This window comes from Hippopotamus amphibius, chromosome 3, assembly GCF_030028045.1.
Source record: "Hippopotamus amphibius kiboko isolate mHipAmp2 chromosome 3, mHipAmp2.hap2, whole genome shotgun sequence".
Classification (NCBI taxonomy): Eukaryota; Metazoa; Chordata; class Mammalia; order Artiodactyla; family Hippopotamidae; genus Hippopotamus; species Hippopotamus amphibius.
This window is the reverse complement of record NC_080188.1, coordinates 7,148,805-7,168,433: the sequence shown is the minus strand read 5'-3', so window position 1 is coordinate 7,168,433 and position 19,629 is coordinate 7,148,805. Positions and strand designations below refer to the sequence as shown.

At 46.2% G+C, this 19,629-nt stretch overlaps 1 protein-coding gene across 3 annotated transcripts in view; it reads right to left on the bottom strand.

Moving 5' to 3' along the window:
• Positions 1 to 2,283: 2,283 nt before the first annotated feature.
• SLC34A2 (solute carrier family 34 member 2) overlaps positions 2,284 to 19,629 on the bottom strand; it is a 36,551-nt gene continuing 19,205 nt past the window's right edge. For all 3 annotated transcript variants that reach the window (XM_057729478.1, XM_057729480.1, XM_057729479.1), the window contains exons 4-13: positions 19,498 to 19,626; positions 17,918 to 18,061; positions 16,680 to 16,791; positions 12,337 to 12,532; positions 11,456 to 11,551; positions 10,925 to 11,045; positions 9,617 to 9,784; positions 7,976 to 8,092; positions 7,742 to 7,866; positions 2,284 to 6,232 (exon numbers count right to left, since the gene is read on the bottom strand). In XM_057729478.1, the coding sequence (XP_057585461.1) occupies positions 5,618 to 6,232; positions 7,742 to 7,866; positions 7,976 to 8,092; positions 9,617 to 9,784; positions 10,925 to 11,045; positions 11,456 to 11,551; positions 12,337 to 12,532; positions 16,680 to 16,791; positions 17,918 to 18,061; positions 19,498 to 19,626 (1,823 nt within the window). In that variant the 3' untranslated portion in view covers positions 2,284 to 5,617. The remainder of the gene's footprint in view (positions 6,233 to 7,741; positions 7,867 to 7,975; positions 8,093 to 9,616; positions 9,785 to 10,924; positions 11,046 to 11,455; positions 11,552 to 12,336; positions 12,533 to 16,679; positions 16,792 to 17,917; positions 18,062 to 19,497; positions 19,627 to 19,629) is intronic.

The following is a 19,629-nucleotide window of genomic DNA, read 5'->3' as shown; positions in this document are numbered from 1 at the left end:
AAGGCAGACAGAAACTACTATTCCAGACCGAGTCAAGTGGATGAGCATTTTTAAAAAAGAAAAAAAAAGAAACCAAAATGTAATCAGAAACTTTGAAGCAATAAAGAAAAAATATTTATAGATACGACAGCACTGATGAAAAAAAGAAAATCATGGGGACTTCCCTGGTGATGTAGTGGGTAAGCCTCCAAGCTCCCAATGCAGAGGGCCCGCTTTGATCCCTGGTAGGGGAACTAGATCCCGCGTGCATGTCGCAACTGAGTCCACATGCCACAACTAAAGATCCCACATGCCGCAACTAAGACCTAGCGCAGCCAAAATAAATAAATATGTTTTAAAAAGGAAGAAAATAATGTGGGTTCGATATTTAGTTCTGCAGTTTATCATAATCATGTAATCACAATAATATAAATATTGATTATTGGTTTGGAAAATGGGCAGCAGTGGAGGGGTGGTGTGAAAGCTAAACCTCATCTACCAAAAAACAGGCACATTGCATTAAGAAAAAGCCATTATAATATGATGGTTATGGCAATATTCCAGAAAAAAGCACAGTAAGAATTGGAAAAGATTGCTTCTGGGGGACCAGAGAGGAATACGTGGAGAGATGGGGCAAATGACAAGGTCGACAGTTGTAAACTCTCCAACTATTGGGTTTTTTTTTTTTTAAGTTATTTGGTCTATGCAGCTAGGTTTTTTGTTTGTTTGTTTTTTATAAATTTATTTATTTATTGGCTGTGTTGGGTCTTCATTGCTGTGTGCAGGCTTTCTCTAGTTGTGGCAGCAGGGGCTACTCTTCGTTGTGGAGCATGGGCTCTAGGCGCGCAGGCTTCAGTAGTTGCAGCACGTGGGCTCAACAGTTGTGGCTCACGGGCTCTAGGGCCCAGGCTCAGCAGTTGTGGTGCACCAGGCTTAGTTGCTCTGGGGCATGTGGGATATTCCTGGACCAGGGATCGAACCTGTGTCCCCTGCATTGGCAGGCGGATTTTTTTTTAAGCTCTTTATTGGAATATAATTGCTTTACACTGTTGTGCCAGTTTTTGCTGTACAACAAAGTGAATCAGCTGTATTTGTACATACATCCCCATATCCCCTCCCTCCCGCGACTCCTTCCCACCATCGCTATCCCAGCCCTCTAAGTCATCACCTATTATCCAGTTGATCTCCCTGTTATGCAGCAGCTTCCCACTAGCTATCTCTTTTACATTTGGTAGTGTATATATGTCAATGCTACTCTTTCACTTCGTCCCAGCTTCCCCTTCGCCCCTCACCCCATGTCAAGTCCATTCTCTACATCTGCATCTTTATTCTTGCCCTGTCACTGGGTTCCATCAGTACCATTTTTTTAACTTCCATATATGTGAGTTAGCATAGTGTTTGGTTTTTTCTTTCTGGCTTACTTTGCTCTGTATGACAGACTCTAGGTCTATCCACCTCACTACAAATAACTAAATTTCATTCCTTTTTATGGCTGAGTAATATTCCACTGTATGTATGTGCCACATCTTCTTTATCCATTCATCTGTTGATGGGCATTTAGGTTGCTTCCATGTCCTGGCTATTGTAAATAGTGCTGCAATGAACATTGTGGTACATGTTTCTTTTTGAATTATGGTTTTCTCAGGGTATATGCCCAGTAGTGGGATTACTGGATCATATGGTAGTTCTATTTAGTTTTTTAAGGAATCCCCATACTGTTTTCTATAGTGGGTGTACCAATTTACATTCCCTCCAACAGTGCAGGAGGGTTCCCTTTGCTCCTGCAGGTGGATTCTTAACCACCGCGCCATCAGGGAAGTCCCCAACTATTGGATTTTTAACCTTGACAAAAATAATGTAAAAATCCTTGTAAAACAAAGTCCACTACCACATCCTTCCTTGACTGGGACAAGAAAGTGAGTCACTCCTTAGAGGACAACACAATAGTTTGCTTCCTAAATACTAAGGGTTCTTTGCATCCTGTCCAACCCCCCCCCCCCACCTGCTTCTAGCCCTGTCCCTCAACTGGCCACAGGTCCATTTGGAAACGCGTCACATGACAATAGTCTAGCTCATCCTAATAATGAATCCAAGGCCAGTTCTGACCTCTGTGGCTTGGGTTTGATAGTAGCTTTCTTGACTTGGCATTACACTTTGGAAAGAGTCAAGGAAAGAAAAATGCAAACTAGCGTGGGAAGCGTATCTTGTACAACTGCCATGTGTGTTAGTCCCGTACACGTTTGAGGTATACCTATATGCCGAGCACTTGGAATAAACCAACCTCAGCGCCAAACGTTTGCATTCATTATCTCATTTTAATAACCATAGGAAGCCAAGGGTTTCTGTTCCACATTCCAGATGAGGAAATTGACATTGAAAAGGTCTAGTAGGTTTGCTAGTAAAGGACACAACCAGGGGTGGAACGCAATTCTTTAAATGATCCCAAACTCCAATTTAGCTTCGCTCTACAGTGCTGAGCCAACCCTCTGCACAACGCTTCAGCTCCTAGAGAGCTGCTCACATTCTTTCATTTAAATCAACCCTCCCTTAACGCTTAGAGTGACATGGCGTGGTGGGCAGGGCCAGCTTCGTGGGCTTGCAGTCACACAGAAGGGCCTCATTCTTGGCTGAAATGCTCTGCTGTCAGGATCCTGAAATTCTTTTTATTTAAATGAGTTTCAGATTGCCCTGTGCCACATTTTTCTTCAGCATCTCAGGCGTCTTCCTGTGGTACCCAATCACAATTTACTTAAATGCAGCAAAATTATTTTATTGGCTGCATTGGGTCTTCATTGCTGTGCGCAGGCTTTCTGCAGTTGCGGCGAGCATGGACTACTCTTCATTGCTGTGTGCAGGCTTCTTATTGGGGTGGCTTCTCTTGTTGCAGAGCCCCGGCTTTTGGTGCACGGGCTTCAGTAGTTGCAGTGCATGCGCTTAGTTGCTCCGCGGCATATGGGATCTTCCCAGACCAGGGCTTGAACCCATGTCCCCTGCACTGGCAGGTGGATTCTTAACCACTGTGCTACCGGGGGAAGCCCAGGATCCTGAGATTCTTAACAATTTTATCTTTCAACTTAGTTTTGTAAGCTAAGTCTAACACGCAGTGGAGCATGTGTGTGAGCAGGGCCAAACGGGCACTGTGTGCCCGCCGTTCTTTGCCACGCCAGTCATCTGCATAGAGCATCCGCAATGCCCCATGAGTGCAGAACTTGAGTGCAAGTACAGCAAAAGACTCAAATCCAGGTGTGTTATGTCGGTGCCCCTGCACATCAGGCAGGGGCACTGATCACCCCCAAGAGGCCACGCTTTCTATTCAAATACAGGGAAAGAAATAACTAAGAAGACTTATCACATCCTTCCTCACTGGTGTTACTTCCCTCCATGAGCAATCCACTCAAGGCTGAAAATACTGACACAGAAGGAAAGGGCAGCCTGGAGTTCCTTCCCTTCCATCGCTTTCTTACTCATCAGTAAGGTAGGGAATGTCAGCAGAACGTGCACAGTGAAGAAAAGAGATTATAACAATGGAGTTTTGTGCCATGTCTTTGCTGTTCTGGTGAGAGCAAAATACGTGTACGAGCTACAAAGTATGAGTTGTGTACTTCCAGCAATACTGCCTCTGAGTTAAAAAGTCCTCATTTGCATTTAAAGCTGGCACCACACAATATAAAGAGGAGCCATAAAATTCATGCTAATAACTTAAAAAATTTCAACTTAGAATAGCACTAAATAGCAATTTTTTAAAAAGACAAGTCAAGAGAGACCATGAAAGAAAGGAAAGCTTGATATTTTTAGTACCTACGACGGCACTTTCCTCACTCTTTGAACAAGGGGCTCCACAAATTATGTGGCTGGTGCTCTTGGAGAGTAGTGACATTAAATGAGGGAAAGACCTCAAATTTTTAGGAACTAGATCCAGGAGGCCCTTTTGGGTTTTTTCTCACTTCTCACACCAGTAAAAAAGAAAAAAATGCAATCAATGCAGATACAGGGATCCAATTTTTAAAAAAAGAGCCACAGCCCTGCCCAGGTTTCACTTATTTACAGAGTGTGTGGCATGGGTGTGGCTGCAGAATCATGTTGAAAGGGCAGTATTACAAAATATACAAAGGTGGTCTTTCTTAGTAGAACCTGGCCTTGTTTCTGAGAACGCTACATAACACAAATCACAGAACTATTTACTACGTAACTTATGAAAAATGCTGTACAGTTGCACGAGTATAAATATAGACTATAAATGGCTGTTTAGGAATCAGTATCTATACAGGGAAGGTCAGGGAAAGGCTCAGTTTGGTACCACAACCTGTGAAAGTGATGGAGAAGCTAGGATGGGGGAGGGCAGGGTCTGGGAGCTTGGCTGCACTGACCACCTTTCCCAGACTCAGCTGAAGCTCACTCACTCTCTGCAGAGAACAAAAGAGGATGTGTATATACAACAGGGGGCTCTTGAAGGCACAAAGAAGGCATCTGGGATGAGAAGGAACACCCTTCGACCCACAGACACACCTGGACCCCACTGCCATTTGATGACCCTGGTCCTGTGGGCAGTCTAGCCATGCCCTGGTTTCTGCCCTCAGTTTTGTGCTTTGCAGGCATGGAGAGAGGGCAGAAAAATCAAAGTTCATCTATCTGTGGGAATATGGGAGAATGCTGGGAAAGAGGTTCTGGTTAAATGGACGGGCAGATGTGTGGACAGAAGCTGACCACCGAAAGCTGACCGAGCTAGCCATTTGCACACACCAGAAAGAGACAGAGCTTAGACACATGCTCAGGTGCTTCCTATGACTCAAGGTGGCACAGCGGAGGGGACTCAGAACCTGCATATCTTATTCCAAAAGACTCAGTAGGAATGATTTTTTTATCAGTACTACGCTTTAGCCAGAATGCCTGCCAATTTGGCTTCTAAATTAGCCAGGGCCTTTGCGGCAGATGTACCATCTCCCCCAGATGGTCCCCATTTCCCAGCTCTCATACTTTTATCTGCTAGCTCAGGGACAGGACCGGAGTGCCGGGTGAGCCAAAGCTCTCTGAATCCCTCTCTGTAGCTCAGATGTGGCTACCATTCTGGAAACTTGAGGGTACAGCAGGTGAACTCTTGGGACTAGCCATCCCTGCCCAGGTGAGAAAACCCTGACAGGAGATGTGGGGAGCACTGAGAAGGGGGAAAGGCCCACACCTATGGTCTTCTCCAATTATACCATTTCCCCCTGAAATGGGCTGCTCTGGGATGTGTGGAGGAGCAGCTGCTCTTGGTTGAAGCTGGCCTTTGGTAAAAGAGAGATGTCTGAGCTGGATCACAATAAAGAAAAGCGTATGTGAATATGCACCTTTGAGAACCTTCCATAAATTCCTCCCTTGGGGCTTTTCCTTTGGAAGAGGATGATGTGGAAAAAAGTCCTATTGACCAACCCAGCTGTGTGTGGAGGCAGGTGTGGTCACCTCTCACTAGCTAATTCTCTTTCAGTGCTGTTCCCGGGCCTGAAAGACCCAGGAAGCACGAGGCTGAGATGAAACTGCTGTGCGGGCGGATACACTGGGCCAAGGCAATGCGATTCGGGATGGATGTCAACTCTCAGTGGGGAACAGCTCCTCCCGTGCGGGCAGTTGGGCCTTCCTCCCGCCTCCAGGCTGCCCCTACCTACAAGGCTGTGATGCTGACAGTGGTTTTTGCGCCCGAGGCATCCGCCTCAGACTTGCGGACCCCATCCTGGGCCTCTCTGTCCATGGCCACATTATCAAAAGCCTTGGGGGACTTGACAGGGACGTCCTGCGCCTCGTCCAGGTCTTCACAGCACTTGCTGCAGCGGCAGCACTTGGCACAGCCACACAGCAGGCAGCAGGCACGGCAACAGCAGCAGCAGCGCCTCTGGCAGCAGCTGGTGAGCGTGGTGATGAGCTTGTCCCAGGGCTTCAGCGAGCGCATCCACAACGGCAGGAAGTTCCAGTTCTGGAGCTTCTGGGGCAGGACGCGTGGGCAGCGGGACTGCAGGAGCTTGAGGAACAGCACCAGGATGATCACAAAGATGACAGGCGTCCCTACCCCCACCAGCACCGGCCAGCCTAGCAGCGAGAGGCCAAACACCGCCAGGGGGATCAGGAAGAAGAAGACGACCAGGTAGAAGACGGCAAACCAGCGATACTCGGCTGAGATGTTGCCCAGCGCCTTGGCCAGGCGGACGGGCAGGCGGGCAAATGGGATTGGGTACCACAGCAAGATGCCTGAGATGTTGAAGAAAAAGTGGCACAGGGCAATCTGAAATGCAAGAGGTTGGACAGGTGAGTGGGTGTGCTGCACGGTCGGGTCAAGGAGGAAAGGCCGTCATGGAGCAGCGGAGTCCTGGGTCTTCTTCATCGTCACAGCTCAGCGCCGAGCGGGACCTGCGTTACCTGAGGGCCTGCCGTGTGTCTGGGGGGTACGGGAGGGAGGGCAAGGGAGGTGACCTGCTGAATCGCAGCTCTGTTTTCAGGGCCTGAAGGCTTTAGGCCAGATCTAACAGTGAACTCCATGAATGTGTCCCCTGCCACCCAGTGCCTTGACCCTGATGCTTCTAGCTTAGCAGCTAAGAGCTGGTGGGGCAGAAGAAAAGGCCTGCAAGATAGCTGGCTTTCTTGGCTCAACGGCCCTATTTTAGGGAGGGGAAAGACAAGGAAGAATGGTTACAGTTAATAAAAATAATAGCAGCAGCTGACGTTTATAGCGTGCTTACTACCTTACTACCTGCACGGCAACGGTTCCAAGCACTTTCTATGGATTACTTCAATCCTCAAAAAATATCCTCTGAGTTGGCAACATTATCTCCATCTCATGTAGGAGGAAACTGAGGCATTACGGGGGTTAAGTGATTTTCCTTGAGTCACACAGGTGGGAGATGGGATTGAAACCCAGATAGCCTGGCTCCAGAGGCCAGGCACTTTGGTATGTGTGCCCACCAGGTGCCAAGCATGATGCTAAGGGCTTGGGACCAGCCCTGTCCAACATGTGAGCCACTATCCACTGAGAGGTGGCATTAGTGTGAAATGCACACTGGACTTCAAAGCCTTCGTCCAGAAAGGCATGTAAACTATCACCATTTTTTCAGATCAATTACATGGTGAAATCTCCCTGTTCCTCTTTTATTTAAAACTGCAGCTACGAAACAATTTCAGATTTCATGGGTAGTTCACATATCCTGTACTCACTCCCTATTTCTATCAACAGCATGGCTTTAGACAGTGCCTCGGACTCTTATAACAATCCTAAGGAGATAGGGACGATGGTTCCCATTTTTCAGATGAGGGAACTGACGCTCAAAGCTTCGGTCACCTGTCTAAGGGCACTTCACGTGTCATCAGCGGCACAGTGATTCAGATACCTAAGGTCATCTTGCCCAAGGTCACCTAGTTGATTCAGGTATCACACGTCCCTTTGATTCTTCCCAATGCCAGGTTCAAGACACAGGTGACCTCTCAGTGTCCAGGCAGAGTTCACCAAGAGGAGGGCAAGAAGTATCTATGCTTCCTGAATACCCTTTCCACCTCTAGCCAAACGGCCACCCCACCTTCATCTAATCAACCACTGGGGATGGCAGTCTGACCACCACTCTTGGAAGGATGCCTTTACCTGTTCTCAGATCTGTCTCCCTGTGGCTTCTCTACATCACAGTTTTGGACATAATAGAGGAAAGCTTGGCTTGTTTCTTGACTAGAAACCATCTGCTTCCAAGACCATGGATGGGGTTGGATCTCACCCACAGAGCCCCTGCCCCACGCAGCATTTCCTGACCTGGAGTGCACTCTTCAAAGTATTGCCTGGGCTGGCTAAGGCAGCCAAGATGGCGGTGGTGGTGGTACCAATGTTGGCGCCCAGCGTGAGTGGATACGCCCTGTCGATGGATATCACACCGATACCTGGGGGGGAGGGGGGGTTGTGTGAAAATACAAAGCCCACAGCATCAGCCCCAGAGGATGACGGAAGATGACAAATGTCCGCCAGAGGGAGACCCAGGGAGAAACTTACCGATCAGCGGGGTCATAGCAGACGTAAACACAGAGCTGCTCTGAACGATGAAGGTCATGCCTGCCCCCACGAGGATGGCCAGGTAGCCAGTCACCCAGGCAAAGGGGAAGGGGAAATCTGGAAGACAGAGGATAAGAGATGCAGCACAATCCTTCTGGGGAAGGCATGGGTTGGAGGTCCAGCTGGCCTCTCCCACAGGACCCCGGGGGCACGGGTGGGCCAGAGGTTTAGGTTGTGTAAACTCCTCCCCACCCCACACTGAGGTCTGAAACTGCAGACTGGATTTCCAACATCCTTTCACCTTGCACATTGAGATGGTGGAAGCAAGGATGTGAGCACGTGCTGTGAAGACATTTCGCTGGAGTTCTGAATGCTGAAACCAGCCGGTAGAGACAGGATGTTTGCATTGTTCCACCATCTCCCTGCCCCAATTCATATGCTGAAACCCTGACCCCCACGGTGATTTGTATTAGGAAGTGAGGCCTTTGGGAGGTGATTAGGTCATGAGGTTGGAGTCCTAATGAGGGTTAGCGTCCTTATAAAAGAAAGAGCTTGCTTGCTTCCTTCCCACTCTCTTCCATGTGAGGACACAGTGAGAAGGTAGCCACCTTTAAACCAGGAAGTGGGTCCTCACCAGAACCCAACTGTGCTGGCACCCTGACCGTGGACCTCCTGGTCCCGAGGACTATGAGAAACAAACGTCTGTTGTTTAAGCCACCCAGCCCATGAGAATTTGTTACAGCAGCTGAACTGACTGAGGCATCACCCGAATAATGACAAAGCACTCGGAGCATTTGGAGCTCTATCTTTCCTCCTGTTCTGGTCTCCCAGTGCTGCAAACCCTCCACCTTTGTTTCCACCTAGAAGAGCAGTGAGGACATGAAGCAGCTTGGAAGCCCTACAGATCCCGCCCTCTGCACCACCAGCACAGGATCAGGCCCTGCACAGCCAGCAAGCACTCAGCAGTCAGCTCACCCTCATGGTGACACTGAGAGTGTAGATACCCTCGGCTCCATTTCACAGGGAGAGTTCACGGGGTATGTTTTCATCGGCCAGGATGCCATTCTCAGCAATGGAGTCTTACTGGCTTGGCTGCCTCAAAATGCTGATGTATTTATCCAGAACCACATTTTCTTCCCAAAGTCAAAGGGAAGTAGGGTCCATGGTGGACTTCTGTTACCCTTTTCTTAAGGCATCCCGACAGACCCAGTAAAGTCCTGGGCAAACAGGGAACCTGCCAGGAAGGAAGGCCTATTGAACAGCTCTCTGGATTTGAGCTGCCTTTCTCAGGACCTTGCAAACATGTGACGGAAGCTTCCACCTGCTCCCCAGGCTCCATCCAAGACACTAAGAAAGATTTCAGGGGCAAGGGGCATCTTAACTTCCGCAACTTATCACAGCCAAGAGAGAAACTCCATGCAGAGGCCATTGCTAGAAGAGAATGTATGTGCCCCCATCTCCTTTAAATCTGGCTGTCACCTCCCTAGAGTTACTGCCAAAGAGATACTGAAGCACATGGAGGGAGTGCTCTGGAACCTGTTGATGAGTTCTGAATCAGTCTGGAACTGCCAGAGGAGCTCACCTGGAGGGACCACAGTGACACCATGCCCTAGAAGAGGGCATGAGGGGCAGTGTACTTACCGGTGTTGATGGTTTTCTTAATGACAAGAGCTACCTGCCCCTTGAGCACAGAGCCCAGGAGCTTGACAATTAAGATCAGGCAGGTACAGAGGACCAGCAGGGAGAGTACCAGCAGAATGGCGCCCACAACAACATCTGGGAGGTTGGAATTCACAAAGATGTGCTGGCCTGGAGACCGTAGAAAGCCCCTGTTAGGAGTGCATGGGACCCCTGACAGCCACAGATTGTTACTTATTCCCCAGCATCCTTCTGTCTCAGTAACAGAATCTTGGTTGTCAGCTTGACATGGCAGCCCAGAATAAAGACCACAGTTTCCAGCCTCCCTTGCAGCTAACTGTAGCCCTGAGGCTATCTTCTGGCCAATGGGATCTCATGAGGGTGAAGATGTAGTGAAATCCAGGGACAGACTCAGGCCTCCAGCCCCATTCTTCTGACTCTAAATCCCATGCTGTGTTTTACTCATGATAATAAGCATACCTACAACAAAGTATTTGAGGAGTAAGGCAGGGTAGGATGGGCAAGTCAGAGTGGGAGCTACTGTTAATTATAAAACTCCTTGTGTTTTTTTAAAAATCCCTGTGTCCCCATGATGATTCCAGGAGAAAAATGGTTATATCAATGGATGTATAGCACCTAGAACATAGGAGGTGATACTTTCAGTTGATTCTGTGAGGCAAACCACAACTGGAGTATTAAGGTATATGGCTCACAATTAATATGGGATGTGTGGAGAGGAAAAGCAGAGACATACAAATGGGTACATAAGGAATAAATAAATTAGAAGAACTAACATCAGGGCCATAAAAGATTCCAGAGACAACACTATAGCTTCTTAAAGAATTGGCGCATCATGTAGGCTCACTGCTTTGTTCAGTGCTATAGCCCCACTGCCTCGAACGGGGCCTGCTGTACCATAGGGACTCATGATTTGAGGGTGAATGTATCTGTTCTATATGTGCCCTACATCTCCTTCAAATCAGGCTGTCATCTCTCTAGAGTTACTGCCAAAGAGATACTGAAGCACATAGAGGGAGCACTCTGGAATCTGTTGAGTTCTGAATCGGTCTGGAACTGCCAGAGGAACTGAATTTCTCAAGTCCTAGTTCTGCCCCTTATAGGGGGACTTTGCACCTGTCCCCTATCCCTAAGCCTTAGTTTCCTCTGCTGTGAAAGCTCACAGCTCATTAGCTGGTGTAGGATTGGTGTTCAGTGAATCTTCACTTACTGGGGCTCCACACAGATAGGAAACACCCATCATCACCCCAGACAGCCTGTCCTGGAGGCTGATGCTCTGTGAGTTCCACTCACACTTGGCAATGTTCTCCTTGTGGGTCACGTTCTTGATGGTCCAGGTGTACAAACCATCCGTCCAACAGAGGGAAGGGGAGGTGCAGTTCTCAGGCGAGGGGACGGTAACATTCCTCTCAGTCTGCGTGGCAAACATGAGAAATGCTATGCACAGTCCACAACACTCACTTCTGGTGGGGAATGGCGGGGAAGGCGGGGGCATCAGGGGAGACCCGTATCAATTCCTGCACCGTAAGCATGACACACTGCTTCCATGGGTCCCCCCATAAATGGAAGCCAGAGATAAGCCAGGAGATGTGAAAATAACAAGCCAGGGATGTGTCCATGATGGCTGGTTCTGTCTGTCCTACTGCAGTGTCTGTCCATCTAGCATTCAAGGACTTAAGGATTCTCACTGGCTAGTTTCAATTTTTCAGGAATCCTATTTTTCTTTCCTCTTAGCTTTTATATGCCCAATCTGAATGCAAGATCTTGCTTTATCAAATATAGACACAAGAGTTCACCCACCTAGGAATATTCTTAGAAACTTACCGTGTTGCTAAAAGTTTTGCACCAAATCTTGATCAGACTCTTGTTTTGGGCTGTTTCGTCATTCATTGCAATTTGGTTGAGAATGCCTTTATCCAGCTGAGGAAGGCAACGGACAGAAGTGAGATGTTCTCAGAATTGATGTGGGACAGATGTTAAGCTGTTAAGAGGGACTCTGAGGATGCGAAGTGGACTGTGAGGATGTGAACCAGATTGCAGGGGTGAGCTGGGACTCACTCTATCTGCACTCTCAGGGTGGAGCACAGCACCTGGATGTCAGCGGGTGCTCTATAAATGAGTGACTATATGAACAATGGACCCATATCTAGGAAGCATGCAGTAGGTATTTATCAGATGACTGAATGACAGAAAAAAACAGAAGGTAAGAGTGAAAGGGCAAGGTCCAAGCTGGCCCCTTCTCCCCAAGGCAAGGTCCACAAAGCCTTCTTTCCTTTATTTCAATAATATGGACAGACCCTAGTGAGCAGAGGGGTGAGAAAAAAGGAAAGGCAGTAAACTCTTCCTCTTTGGCTAGGAGTAGGGTGCTCCTTTAATCAGTGAGCCCACGGGTGCTGAGGCCACTAGTGGAAACAAAGTGCCCAAGAATCCAATGGAGAGTCCTTGAGTCTAGAGAAGCACTCGCCTCTCCACCCTCCACCCCCACCCCCAATAAAGATGATACATGTGTTGAAATCAAGGAGATAATAAAGGCCCATTACTCCATCCCATCGGGTGTCCGTGAAGTTCTGCCTCCCTTGGCTTTTTTCAGAGACAGCCAAGGGGCAGTGTTTACAGACCCTCATCCACCCCTTCCATCCCAGCCGGGTGAGGAGGTGGACGGGAGGGTGTTACTGCCTTTCCCTCTCTGCAGGAAGGTAGGTTACCTGGATAATGAGCTTTGTGAAGGGATCTGTGATAACTTTCAGAAGTTCTGGGGCATCCTCTCCGTTCTTTATGCGGAAGGACTCCACTACCAGGTTGGTCAGGAGCTCCAGGTAATGGGTGGCAGCCTCCAGGGGCAAGAGCACCAACACAGAGAGCCAGTTGAAGAAGTCATGGACGGTGGCCCCCGCAAAGGCCCTGCAGGAGGGGAACCCCACCCCAAGCCAGATTAGTCAACGAGCGACTGGGCACCATCTAGGCAGGTCATCAATTGTATCACCTGCCAGATGTCACCTGTGTGCATATAGGTGTACAATCTCACTTTTGTTCTCACAGCAATCCCCAAAGTGAGTGGTATTAATACCCCCATTCAATGGATGAGGAAACTTGAGGGCCAGCAAGCATAGAGGAACTAAAGACCACTGCAGGAGTGCTGAGTCCAAGACCCTTGTCTCCCACTGCCTGGCAGAATCTTTCCCATCAGATCAGACAGTTCGCTCTGCTTGGGGAAAAGGGAGTTAAATGTGTTTTGGCTGCAATTATTAGCTCAGCGAGTGCTGTTTGAGAAATCTTCACCAAGACCACTTTCGAATCATGCATATGGAAGACAATCTTCTTTTTGGAAAGGAGGGAGGCCAGTATGAAGGTCACCATCAGAGCCTTCTACACACCTGAATTCTTAACTTTGAGATCTTGAGACTTTGATCAAATATTTGAACAGTCTCCACAGGAAACAAAGCTAATATATACCACAACTTGCATCTATCAGAGAGGTTCGCAGATTCCCCCTGAATTCCATCTTATTTATCAGATTAAAGAAAACCATTTTTCCTCAATGAAAAAATGTTCCTTTAAAAAAAAACCTGCACGTCAAAAATACCCAAAACTAAATAGAACATGAGACGTGAAAATATAAATATATAGATATATAAACGCTGTTTTATTGGCACATAGCTACTCATTAATTTTCATATTGTCTGGCTGCTTTCTTGCAAGTTGAATAGTTGCAACAGAGTCTATATGTGGTGCACTCATTGTTTTCACAATGCTGCTAAGCATAGTTAAAACAGTGACACAGTTATAACTCCATAGCATTTCAAGTATCATGCATGTCACTGTACTACATTTTATTTTACTTTTATTACCATCGTAACATCATATCATAACAAGCAAATTAAAAAGTGGAATTTTGAATGTCACACTTTCAAGGCACAATTAAATGTGGATTATTTTGTTATGAAATTGGATGGCAAAGCATTGTGTTTGTTATGCAAAGACAACATGGCTGTGCTAAGAGAATACAATGTACTCAAAACTACCAGACCAAGCACACATCCCAATATTTCCAACTGGCAGGAGAGCAGAGATTGGGACAATTAGAAAAGTTAAAACAAAACATCTCATCTTAGCACAATTTCTCCACCAAAATACAGAAATAAAATGAGCTGCAACCAAAAAAGTTACAGTTGTTAGCCATTCAAGGAAATCTGTTTACTGATGGTAATGTAATTAAATCATATTTGACACACTAACCAAAGAAACATGTCCAGAGAAAGTAAATTCTCTTAAGACTAGTAGCCTATTGGTGAGAATTCTTGGGTAATAATAATTGAGGACATTGAGAGGAGCATCAATAGCCAATTAAAATACAAGGCAAATGATTTTGAATAGTTTTCTCTGGCTCGATGAATTGACAGATGTTAAAGAGGATGCTCAGTTGCCGTTTATTTGAGCAGGCAATGCTGAATTTGAAGTGACTGAAGAATTAGCCACTATGAATAGTCTGCATTTAAAAATTATAGGCAAGAATGTTCTCAAAGATGTTGACAAATTACTAATTCTGTACAACCTGAAGTGGAATCTGCTAAGATGTGTTAAAACTAATAGTAGTGAAAATATGAATGAAGCAGAAAAAGGCTTAGTTGGAAAAACTTTTAAAGTTTGTGACAATGCAAAGTGTTTTTAAGCCCATGATTTTCATTGGCAGGGCTTTGCAGAAAATGCATTAATCTACTGTGTGGTTTTGAACCAGTAGTGTTGACAGCAAACTTCATTTACTTTTGTGGGTTAACCAGCATCAGTTCCGTAAGCTTTTTTTTCAGAAATAGAAGCTGAATGTTCTGACTTGCTTGTCACACAGTAGTTTGATGGTTTAGCAGTGAGAAAGTGTTATTGTGATTTTATTTTTTGGCTCAGGGCCAAGATTAAAATTTTTCTGAATGAGAATTACCCTCAACCGCTATTATTAAATACTGAATGGTCTTGGAAATTAGCTTTTGCTGAAGAATTGATGTTGTTTCTTTATGAACTTAAGCTAAATTTACCAGGTCAAACAGCACTATTGTACTGCAATAAAGACATTCTGACAAAACAAATCAAAACAAAAAAAAACCCTGCACATCAAAAATACCCAAAATCAAATAGAACATGGGACTTGAACGGACAGAAGCTTAACAAATTTGCAATTTATTTATTTGCAAGTACAAATTATCACCTACTGTATTAACTAATATTTTACAATATTTTACAAAGTTAACATATTCCTCCCGAAGAGAGTGATTTAAGCCCATATTCATACACTGCTGATGCAAAGTGATACAAATATTCTTTGTAGTTTGGCAAACATTTAAAGAGCCTTATAGGTGTTTGATACAGTAATTATTGTTCTAGAAATCTATCCAGGAAAAAATTACCAGGGAAGAATGATACACATCTCCAAAGAATCTGAAAGCAATCTATTTAAATATCCCAAACAGGGGGTAAGCTAGGTCAATTACATTCCCATGTGCAGGTACTTTCATAGATCGTATGTTTATACATCCAGAGGTAAAAATTAGTGTAACAGTGAAAAGAACCCAAAATTTCCAATAAGAAAACCTGGATTGAGTCCCATCTAAGGCCCTCCGTGAAGTTACTTAACCTCTTTTGTGTTCCTATATTAATAAAATGGGGCAAAGAAAACTCTACTTAGCTTCTCGAGAAGGTCACATTAGCCAACACACAAAAATAATGTGTATTATTATTTAGACCTCAGAACATTTCATCAAGGCCCAGAGTTTAGCCATGGTTGAGGGAAAATGAATGTGTCTAAGGACATCTGCTGCCTGACAATTCACCCATGGGTGAGGGATGCTGACCCCCCAGCCAGACAGTCATCTGTCTGATGCCAAAGTTGAAGTATAGTTGCTGTTCAATTCACAATTTTTAAAGGTTATACTCCATTTAGAGCTATTATAAAAATACTGGCTATATTCCCCGTGTTGTAGAATACCTCCTCGTAGCTTATTTTATACCTAATAGTCTGTACCTCTTACTCCCCTACTCCTATCTTGCCCCTTCCCCTAACCACTAGTTTGTTCTCATATCTGTGAGTCGGCTGCTTTTTTGTTCTATTCACTAGTTTGTTGTATTTTTTAGATTTCCCATATACATGATATCATATAGTATTTGTCTTTTTGTCTGACTTATTTCACTTAGCAAAATGCCCTCCAAGCCCAACTATGTTGCTGCAATTGACAAAATCTCTTTTTGGTGGCTGAGTAGTATTTCATTGTGTGTGTGTGTGTGTGTGTGTGTGTGTGTGTGTGTGTGTGTGTATGACATCTCCCATTCATCTGCTGATGGACACTTAGGTTGCTTTCATATCTTGGCAATTGTAAATAATGATGCTATGACCATGTATCTGTTCGTATTAGTGTTTTTGGTTTTTTTGGATGGAGACTGCTTCTCTATTTTAATAAGGTCTGGAAAAAGCCCAGAGAGGCTGGGAAATGTGCTTAATTTTCATGCTTCCATGAAATTTTCGGAAGCAAAGGGTTTCCTTTGCCTGTATCCAACCTGCCCCATTTTTAGATCTTACATATCCACAAAGGCTCCATGTTGCCTTATACTGGCACATGAGTGAAGAACAAAGAAAAAGTGGCATGGGTTGAGCTGGCCAAAAATGGAAGCCTTAGGAGGTAATAATTATTTCTAAGTGAGACAGTAAATCCTATTCTAACTGGCCTTGTTTTAACTACACCACAGGTCAAGCTTCTAGCTAGGACTTGTATTTAGGCAGTCCTGACTGTGTTCCAGGCACCTTGCTAAGCATTTATCTGTATGATTGTGTTGACTCCTTTAGACAGCATGGCAGTGAGAGATACTTTTATCCCAGCTCTGCATATCAGGGAGCTGAGTTTAACCTACTGATAAGTATGTGATCCCAACCCCAACCGTACACCACTGTGGCTGCTTCTAAGGGGTCTATGGATAACAAGCATATTCTCCTGTTAACAGTAGTTAGGACAACCTGGTCAACCCAGACGGGCCTGGTGGTGGCAAAGGCTGGTGCTGAACCTCCTACCTTCTAAAGTCATTCCGGTCTCCTGCCTGCATGAGCGCCACGATGGTGTTGGTGATGGAGGTCCCAATGTTGGCCCCCATGATAATGGGGATGGCAGCCCGCACAGTCAGCACTGGAGGGTGGAAAACAGTAAGTTAGTAAGTTAGTAAGGTGAGGAAGAGAGCTTGGCCATGTTCCTGGCGTGGCCCAAGGTGAGCTGACCTCATTCAGGCTGGTAATCCCCAAAGCATCAGTTCTTAACCTCTTTAGGGTCTGTACCTCGCTGTGAATCTGACAAAAGCTTGGGCAGCTCACTATAGACATTGGCATGTGTACCAAAAAAATAAAGATAAAAAATTTCTCATTGTTAACTTTCTGTAAAATACTGTTCCAATTCCTATGGATTAAAAATAAAATGCATAAAGCCTTTTTTGTGGACCACAGTTTAAAACTTTCTAAATTCCTCTGTCCTTCCTATCACAGATGCAAGGGTAGCTTAAAGGAGACCAGGAAACAACATGTAAGAACCTGTGTTATTTATTATGGCAAATTTATGGCAGTATAATTTCTTTTTCTAACAAAATTAGTATATTGCCAGGTGTTCTAACATATGAAAATATATTGGAGAAGTAAATGAACACCTTTTTCTAATCTGGCCCAAAAAAGTTCTAGTTAATTTTAGCTAAAATGCTGGTTTGGGCAGAAAATTAACCAGTTCAAACTGGTCCACCCCAGAAGGTTTGTCTCAACTTAGCCAGGGCAAACGTTGAACAGGTTCAAGTTTAACGTCAGTTCCCCAAGCTCAGTTGCCCCAAAGCCAATGCACGATGTGATTATGCAGCTTTATTCTTAGCCCTAAGAGCAGTGATGGAAATGTTCTATATCTATGTGGTTCCAACATGGCAGCCACTAGCCACATAAGACTACCTGATCCCTTGAAAGATAGCTCTTGAAGCTGAGCAGCTGAATTTAAGGTTAAATAAAATGAAATAGCCACGGGTAGCTAGTGGCTGCTGGACTGGATAACACAGTTCTAGAGAATTCAGAACTGAGTCTTCAAGCTTTGGGGTCAATTTTCAGACTCAGACATGGGAAGGGAAACAGGAAATGGCCCTTGATCTAAGCAGAACACATCATAGTTGGACAAGCTAGGAAGGTAATGGTGATAAGCCGGGACATATTCAGAATAAATCCCGGCCTCCCCAGCTGAACAGGGAAATGCCTGAAATGTGTCTGGGCTCAGGGGTGGCTGGACTCACGTGAGGAGGCCACCATGCTGACGACGATGGACGTGGAGGTACTGGAACTCTGCACCAGGACGGTCACTAGCACCCCAATCACCAGCCCCGCTACAGGGTTGGACATGACAGAGTTGTTGCTGAAGAACTGCCCAGCCACCTTTCCTGGAAAACAAATCCACAGCCACGTGATGGGGGTTAGGTGGGTGCTGAGTAACAAAAATCTCCGGTCAAGGCCAGCTGGCTGTAGGCACCAGCCTCCAGGCTTGCTGGTATCCAGGGCATCTTTTTTCCTCAGGCTTCTCCCCAGTGCTTCCCGGATGCCCTGCCTCTGTGACCTAGTTCCCCACCCACCCCTGTTCGTCTTGTCCCTTCACCCTACACCCTTCCATCCTTTAACCAATTTCATCAGCAAGTCCCCCTCTAGTCTTCTCTGATCATGAACCTGGCCTCAACTCTGTACTTGGCCCAATGCGTGCCAGTGCATCTCCTGATGCCCTCATTCTTGTATCTGGGAAGTATTCCCAATTCAGAAGATTTATCCGAGTGGATCTCATTCTTCTCTATCTACCCCCCTAGACCCCAGCCCCTAGCCCCAGCCTATAATTGAATGTTAGGAGCGTCATTTTTGAGACTGTGCCTCTGAGACCATCAATCCACCCTCTTTTTTTTAAAGAAGACTGAGGCCCAGAGAATGGAGAGTGGAATGACTTGTCTGAGATAGAGAGCAAGGCCCCTTGCGGATGCTGCCTTGGACCAGGGGAACCAGAGTGGCATCCAGCAAGTTGGTCTGCTCCTCACACTTCCCGAGTTCTCCCAGGTCACAAAGACGAGTTCTTGAGAAAGGTGTCAAGGGGTGCAGAAACCTACGGTCTTCCCATGTCACCAGATCTCAGTTTAAATCCCACTATGCCAATTGCGGCTGTGAAACTCAGTGCTGGGCAGTGACCTCTGAGCCTGGGCCTACTCCTTTGTAAGTGGGAAGGACTCTGGGAAGGAGTTATTTAAGACGATGCCTCTGGAAATGCCTACAGTAGGTATTCAAAGTGCAGGCTCCTACTGTTGCTGCCCATCAGGGATACACCGGTGACCAAGCGTATCCCTCACCCGGCTGCCCACCCACACTCAGTCCTGGGAGGTGTTTAGGCAACTGCTGTGAATGCAGATCTCCCAGCACAGGACCCTGTCCTTCTCCAGCAAAGGGCCAGCTTTGAGTTTTAGTTGCTCTAGCCTGACACTCTCATACAATAATCCCCTCGGCTGGGGAAGCCCAAAGATAGCCGGGATTCCTCGGATAAGCCTTTAGGTCAAACAGCTTCCTGTCCAGCATTCATGGACAAACACAGGGAGCTGATAGCTTGGCCTTGGCTCTAGCCCTGGCCCTGGCCTAAGCCACTGCAGCCAGCCACTCATAGCCCGCTCATGGGCCTCGGTTTTCTCTTCTGTAAAGTGGGGGCATGACTTCACAAGATGGTCCGAGGTAGCTTCCAGTCCTAAAATACTCCAGGAGGCTGCAGCTGGAGAGGTCTTGCTGAGCTGTGACTTTCCGAACCAGATTCAATGAGAACCCTAGCCCCACCCCAGCCCTCTTCCATCCATACCTCCAACCAGCTGGAAGGCACTGCTGAGGACATCCAAGGAGCACACGAAGAAGTAGAGAAATACCAGAAGGAAAATAAATTTCCCAATCCCTTGGAAGACACAGAGAATCTTCCCTTTGGTGTCTCTTTCTG